This window comes from Babylonia areolata, chromosome 1, assembly GCF_041734735.1.
Source record: "Babylonia areolata isolate BAREFJ2019XMU chromosome 1, ASM4173473v1, whole genome shotgun sequence".
Taxonomy (NCBI): domain Eukaryota; kingdom Metazoa; phylum Mollusca; class Gastropoda; order Neogastropoda; family Buccinidae; genus Babylonia; species Babylonia areolata.
Window position 1 is genome coordinate 88,866,232 of NC_134876.1, and position 7,500 is coordinate 88,873,731.

Genomic DNA, 7,500 nt, shown 5'->3' on the forward strand with positions numbered 1-7,500 from the left:
TTTTTCCGCAGGGCCCAAGCTCTGAACTTGACCATAAGGGCAACAGTTTTTCACCCCCATCAAAACTCTACTGGATCACTTGTTTTTCGCCCCCATCAAAACTCTACTGGATCACTTGTTTTTCGCCCCCATCAAAACTCTACTGGATCACTTGTTTTTCGCCCCCATCAAAACTCTACTGGATCACTTGTTTTTCACCCCCATCAAAACTCTTCTGGATCACTTGTTTTTTGCCCCCATCAAAACTCTTCTGGATCACTTGTTTTTCGTCCCCATCAAAACTCTGCTGTATCACTTGTTTTTGCCCCATCCAAATTCTACTGTATTACTTGTTTCTTGCTCCCATCAAAACTCTACTGGATCACTTGTTTTTCGCCCCATCAAAACTCTACTGGATCACTTATTTTTCGCCCCCATCAAAACTCTACTGAATCACTTGTTTTCGCCCCCATCAAAACTCTTCCGGATCACTTGTTTTCGCCCCATCAAAACTCTACTGTATCACTTGTTTTTTGCCCCCATCAAAATTCTACTGGATCACTTGTTTTTAGCCCCATCAAAACTCTACTGGATCACTTGTTTCTCGTCCCCATCATATATGTTCTTTTTCACCCACAAAAATAAGTGAAAATTGTTGTTATCTGGCACAAAAGAAACGCCAAGGAAAGGCGAGGCGAGGCAAGAACTTTATTTCGCGTGCACCCTGGTGGCATTGAAACATTACATACACTCATCTTTTACACACACACACACACACACACACACACACACACACACACACACACAGAGTGATGCCAAAGCCAAAAAACGCTGTATTTGTAACGCGTCACTTCCTCTGTTGCAGACACACTAAGTCGTGATCTGCCGTGTGTTCACCACCTTCGCCCCACACTTCGCCACTGTCTGGTGGACTATCTCAATCGTTCTGACGATCAGCGATTCCTCGTCTGCAGGTAAGGCGTCTACTCACAAGATGGAATGTTATGCTCAATATGAGTTAATCGTTTGTTTTGTTTTATTATTGGTTTTGTTTTTTTTTTCGTTTCGTTTTTTTCTGTCTACAGGCAAGCTTCTCCTCACACACTGAAACGTTGTAAAGTTTCAGTTTCAGTTTCAAGAAGGCGTCTAAACACGAACTTATTCATATACGCTACACCGCTTCTGTTTAAAAAAATAATTAATTAACTTAGCAGGTGACTGACCTGTGCATAAGTGGGTCAAAGCCTTGATGAACGCTGTATACAAGCTGTTTCTCGTCTGTATATAAGGGTACTGTACTGCACATGCTGAAACACGTTCGGGTTTTCGTTCGCAGATGAGGGTATCCTCACGCAGTGAAACATTGTCGGTTTCTCGTCTGCAGGTAAAGGTATGTCATGAAGCACAGTCGGTTTCTCGTCTACAGGTAAAGGCATGTCATGAAGCACAGTCGGTTTCTCGTCTGCACGTAAAGGTATGTCATGAAGCACAGTCGGTTTCTCGTCTACAGGTAAAGGTATGTCATGAAGCACAGTCGGTTTCTCGTCTATAGGTAAAGATATGTCATGAAGCACAGTCGGTTTCTCGTCTACAGGTAAAGGTATGTCATGAAGCACAGTCGGTTTCTCGTCTGCAGGTAAAGGCATGCCATGAAGCACAGTCGGTTTCTCGTCTGCACGTAAAGGTATGTCATGAAGCACAGTTGGTTTCTCGTCTGCAGGTAAAGGTATATCATGAAGCACAGTCGATTTCTCGTCTGCAGGTAAAGGTATGTCATGAAGCACAGTCGGTTTCTCGTCTGCAGGTAAAGGTATGTCATGAAGCACAGTCGGTTTCTCGTCTACAGGTAAAGGTATGTCATGAAGCACAGTCGGTTTCTCGTCTACAGGTAAAGGTGTGTCATGAAGCACAGTCGGTTTCTCGTCTGCAGGTAAAGGTATGTCATGAAGCACAATCGGTTTCTGGATCTGCAGGTAAAGGCATGTCATGAAGCACAGTCGGTTTCTCGTCTGCAGGTAAAGGTATGTCATGAAGCACAGTCGGTTTCTCGTCTGCAGGTAAAGGCATGTCATGAAGCACAGTCGGTTTCTCGTCTACAGGTAAAGGCATGCCATGAAGCACAGTCGGTTTCTCGTCTGCAGGTAAAGGTATGTCATGAAGTACAGTCGGTTTCTCGTCTGCACGTAAAGGATCAGCTCACATACTTAAACGCTGTGCACAGTCGGATTTTGGTCAGCAGCAGTTATGAGTCTTCTCACACACTGAAATACAGTCGGTTCCTTATCTGCAGGTAAGAGAGAGATCGCGTGTTGAAACACTCTGCATAGTAGGTGTCTTGAGTCTGCAGTTCATGGTCCCCAAACACGTTGAAACGGTGTTAGTTCGTAATGGGTTGCTGTTCAGCAGGTGTAGGCCACCTTAAGCGTTAAGACAGGGTCGGTTTTTCTTCTAAAGGTTAGAGTGTTTTCACACGTTGTGCATCATCGGTTCCTGTCTGCAGGCAAGGGTCTCTTCACACGTTGAAAACTTGCGTATAGTCGATTTTTCCTCTGTTGTTACAAATGTCTTAGTTCTCTATCAGTTTTTTCGGTAAGGATCTCATCAGGTGGTATAAAAACGTGTACGGTCTGTTTCCCGTCTGTGGTTTAGTCTCCTTAAACATTGAAAAGCAGTGCGTTGTCGGTTTATTCTTTACATATAAGGGTATAATTATTTTATGGTGGAAAGAAGCGTGCGTTCTGGATTTCTCATCTGAACATGTGTATTTTTTAAACATTGTTGTATTGTTCTTTCTCTTTATGTATTTATTCATCTATTTGTATAATTATTTAGATATTCAATCATTTATTCATCTATCCATTCATTTATCTATTGGCTGATTTCATTACTTAGGCTACTTACCGATTCGTTTGAGTTTGCTTTTCTTTTCTCTTCCGGCCCAGATATGTCTTAACCACGTTATATCTATGTTTTCTTTTCTCATACTGTATTATTACATTCTTGTTGTTTATCCAGATCTTTTTGTGTGAAATTAGACATGCTGTCTCCGGGAAGGGTATTTTGCTATCTGCAATTTTTTTCTGTTTAATTATCAAATTTTGATTTTTTTTTTTTTTGCTTTTTTTTTACCGATTTTTACCAGGGACAACCCTTCTGTTGCCTTGGGTTCTTTTACGTGCAATAAGCGCATTCTGCACGAGGAAATTCGGTTTGTCGTCTCATCTTTTCTTTTCAATTTATTATGATTGACATGTCGTTTTATCAAGCTAATCTTTGACCCGGATCACAAATACGCAACATAAATTGTTCAGATGGGAGCTAATGAATGAATGCATGAAAGAGGTTGATTAAAACGTGAACCGATGAATAAATGCATGAAGATGACTTCTCTCTGGGCATTTGCGATTTCGATGTCTAATGTAATGAATCAGGCGATAAACCAGAAAAGAAGAAGAAAACAACAACAACAACAACAAAACTTTATGGGCATGTTTTACATTGACACGACAGTAACAGAGAGAGAGAGCAGAGGCCGGGGGGGGGGGGGGGGGGGGGGGGTTAAAGGAAGGAAGGATGGATGGGACGGAGAAATAGAGAGAGGGTTTGAGGGAAGGAGATGGACAGGGAGGAGATAGAGACAGACAGCAAGAGAAGGGGGAAGCGAGAAGAGAGACAGAAAGAAAGAATGAATGAATGAATGAATGAACTAATCAATTATCAATTGGTTAATTAATTACGTTTCCCTTTTATTTTGGGGCAAAAGAAATAATCTCACAAATATAGCAAACACGCGGAACAAAAAGTAACATTACAAAAAGAAATTTCATTCACATTATGAACGAAAGCAAATAAATACGTATGTACATGCATACATTTCAGTTTCTTTTTTCTTCTTCTTCTTCTTTCTTTTTTTTTGTTTTTTTTTTGTTGTTGTTGTTGTTGTTGTTGCTGTTGTTGTTGTCATTTTATTTACAATGACACTCAAAATAAAGAGCCACAACAGACACTGAAGACCAGTCTGAGTGTTTTGCATGTTCATGTGTGGTACTGAAGGGGGATGGGATCTGAGCGCACTGGTTCGAATCACGGCTCAGACTCCGATATTTTCTCCCCCTCCAAGAGTCCTTGAGTGGTGGTCTGGACGCTAGTCATTCGGATGAGACGATAAACCGAGGTCCCGTGTGCAGCATGCACTTAGCGCTCGTAAAAGAACCCACGGCAACAAAAGGGTTGTTCCTGGCAAAATTTTGTAGAAAAATCCACTTCGATAGGAAAAACAAATAAAACTGCACGCAGGAAAAAAATACCAAAAAATGGGTGGTACTGTAGTGTAGCGACGCGCTCTCCCTGGGGAGAGCGGCCCGAATTTCACGCAGAGAAATATGTTGTGATGAAAAGAAATACAAAATACAAAAAATACAAAAAAAAAAATATCTGTGATGTTCTTGCAGTAGCTCCAACTTTGGAACTCCAAACTAGATATACGTGGCTGTTAGTTTTAATTTCATGTCTGTCTTTGTGTAAATCTTTCCTTCAATGTGTCTCCAGAAGTTTTGTACAAATGGACATTCATAGAAAAAAAATGTTCAATAAAATCTCTTGTGTCCCAACAGTAAGAACATTTATTATTTTCTTTAATTTCCATTTTATTTAGAATAATATTTGTGGGGTAATATTGTGTAAAATCTTCCAATGAAGGACTAATAATCGGGACTCTTTTGTAACATCTTTCGCTCTGGACCACATTGACCTGTCAATATTCACACCGAATTTTCTGGACCAAAATTGGGATGCACACGGAGTCACTGCTATCGTGTACCCGGGCAACATTTTCCTGGTGCATTTCGGTTTTGTATTGTACCGACCTGCATCGCATCCCCAGGTACCTTCTTATTTTACTCCTGTTTGGATCCATCGGACCCACAATTTGGGGATCGAGTTAACTAAATTATTGTACTCAATCACTGCGTTCGCTTTGTTAGTATTTTGTAGGTTCTGTATTTCCTCTAATGTTAATAATTGATTTTCATTGTGATGTATTATTTGTCTGATCTGTTCAATCCCTTTCTCGTGCCATGCTTGAAAGAACAGCATTTTACCTTTATGTGTGTTCTTTGTATTATCAAAAATCAGCTGACTCTGCATGCTGCTACTGTTAGTTTCTTCAAGGGTTAGTAAATGTTTGCTTTGTACATAATTACGACACACTTCTTTCCAAAACTCATTATCTGTTCTATCTAGTCCTTTTATATCTCTTACTTTACAGTTAATAAAGAAAATATTACAATGTTTAGCTAATTATCCTAGATGCTATTTTGGTATATATGTCCAGTTCTGTTGTTCAGAGGCCTTAAAAAGTTTTCCAGCCCATTGTAAGTACAGACTTTTTTTGTAAATTTAGCATATCTATCATTGTAACCCCACCTGCTTTAAAATCAGCTTCCACTATCTTTCTTTTAACCTTTTCGAATGCTTTCCTATTACTCTGCTTTTTCTGCCCCAAAAATGTATATAAAATAGTGTTTATTTTGCAAAGTACATTCTGTGAAAGGCCAACAGATTGCATAACATATGTGAACTGACTGATAAGAAAGGTTTTTACTACTACAACTTTTCCATAGATGCAAAGGTTACGTTTTCTCCATTCCTTGATCAAAGAGTTCATTTGTTCTGTTCTAAGAGTCCAATTGTCTTCAATTTCTTTTGCCATTCCATTAGATTCAAAATAGATGCCTAAGATATTTATTTTGCTTACTAAAATGAACTGAATGTGTTTAGCATTGTTATGTTGACCTATTGTAAGAGCTTTTGGTTTATGTGCATTCATCTTAAGATCAGAAAATCTTTCAAACATTTCGAGTATATCTATCGATTTAAGCATATCTTCATTATTTCTAAGAAATAATGTCGTGTCGTCAGCTACTTGCTTTATTTTCAAATGGATTGGATCTGTACAGTCAGCTATGGGTAACTTAATAACTTCTGTAGAACTATTTCTAATTTTGATAGCGAGGACTTCTACTGTCAATACGAAAGCAAGTGGAGAGAAGGGACATCCCTGTTTAATCCCACATAATACCTCAAATGATTCAGAAAACCAACCCCTATTGTAAAAACTACTTGATATCCCATTGTTTATACCCGCACCCATCTTTGAAAGTCCGTCCCAAAACCAAAAACTTTAAATACGTGAAACAAAAAAGGGTTTTGATATAGAATCAAAGGCTTTAGAATAGTCAATAGCGAGTACATAACCAGCTTTATTGCTTTTATTTAAATAGTTAATTACATCGTCTATTGTTCTTATAATTGTGGATATGATTCTGCCTTTAATGTACCCAACTTGGATGACTGATGATGACTGATGACTTGCGCGATGAGTTTGTTTAAAGTGAAGAGGAGTTGCGCAACGTCGACCTCACTCTCTCGTCCGGGTCCACCAATTTCCAGTGGCAAGACTAAGTCGAGACGACTGGAGGATGAGCACGGATGCAGTGGATGACCAAGATATCCTTTCGGTGTCTCATCTTGCTCTCTGCACTCCACAGTGCGTTGCTGTAACTGCCTTCCTCTTCGTTGAACCGATAGGTTTCTTCCGCAGATTCTGCCGGATCCAGACTTCGCATGCATGGGTAGACACACCCCGGGGGCCAACTGCGTGTGGCATGCACACAGCACGGTGGAGCTAGATGGCCGTCGGTGGCTCTCCTGAGCCGACGCCCTTTTATGGATCTCCATAAGGGTGTCTAGCCACCCGCCTCACCAGTCCCAGAAGGGAGTGGTGGGAGTGCCGGTTTAGTCGTCGGCAACCCGACCCAAGCGTTTGATATCAACCCTGACTCCTGGGAGGAATCTGCAGTTGACCGTAACAAATGGCGCGCTGCTGTGCACAAAGGCACCAGGTTGTGCGAGGCCAACAGGACTGCTGCAGCTGTTCAGAAGAGGCAGGCCAGAAAGTCACGGGCAAACAAGCTCCCTGACAATGATATGCCTGTCTTTGTCTGCCCCAGCTGTCAGCGAACATTTCGTGCGCAGATTGGACTATTCAGCCATCTGCGCACTCACAGATAGACTCATGAGCATCCTTCCCCCCACCCCACCACCACCCTCCCCCCATCCCCCATCTGGATGACAACAATGGTCATCATCGATCTCGATGGACACACCACACCACCCAACTTGGTCTTCATTAACTACTTTGTGTACTACATTACTAAGTCTATCGGCTAGAACTTTCGCTGATATCTTGTAATCAGAATTGGTTAAAATTATGAGTCTCCAGTTTGTCAGTCTTTCTCTTTGTAAATCTTTTCCTTTGTGCAATAAGGTAACTATTCCCTGTTTCTGTGTATAAGTTAATTCACCTCTGTGAAATGACTCTACAAAAGAATTCGTGACTGCGTTACCTACTTTACCCCCAAAAGAATTTTGAAATGTTTTTAGTTATTCCATTGCAACCTGGACCTGAGCCATTTCTCTTTTTTCAGTGCTCTTGTTGTTTCATCTATCGAAATTATCCCT

The 7,500-nt window shown here is 40.8% G+C and overlaps 1 protein-coding gene across 1 annotated transcript in view; it reads left to right on the forward strand.

Annotated features, from left to right (window-relative positions):
• Window positions 1-7,500, forward strand: part of LOC143294034 (uncharacterized) — a 19,837-nt gene that overhangs the window by 6,622 nt on the left and 5,715 nt on the right. Inside the window, exon 4 of the mRNA XM_076605437.1 lies at window positions 845-953. Within this exon, the coding sequence (XP_076461552.1) occupies window positions 845-953 (109 nt within the window). The remainder of the gene's footprint in view (window positions 1-844; window positions 954-7,500) is intronic.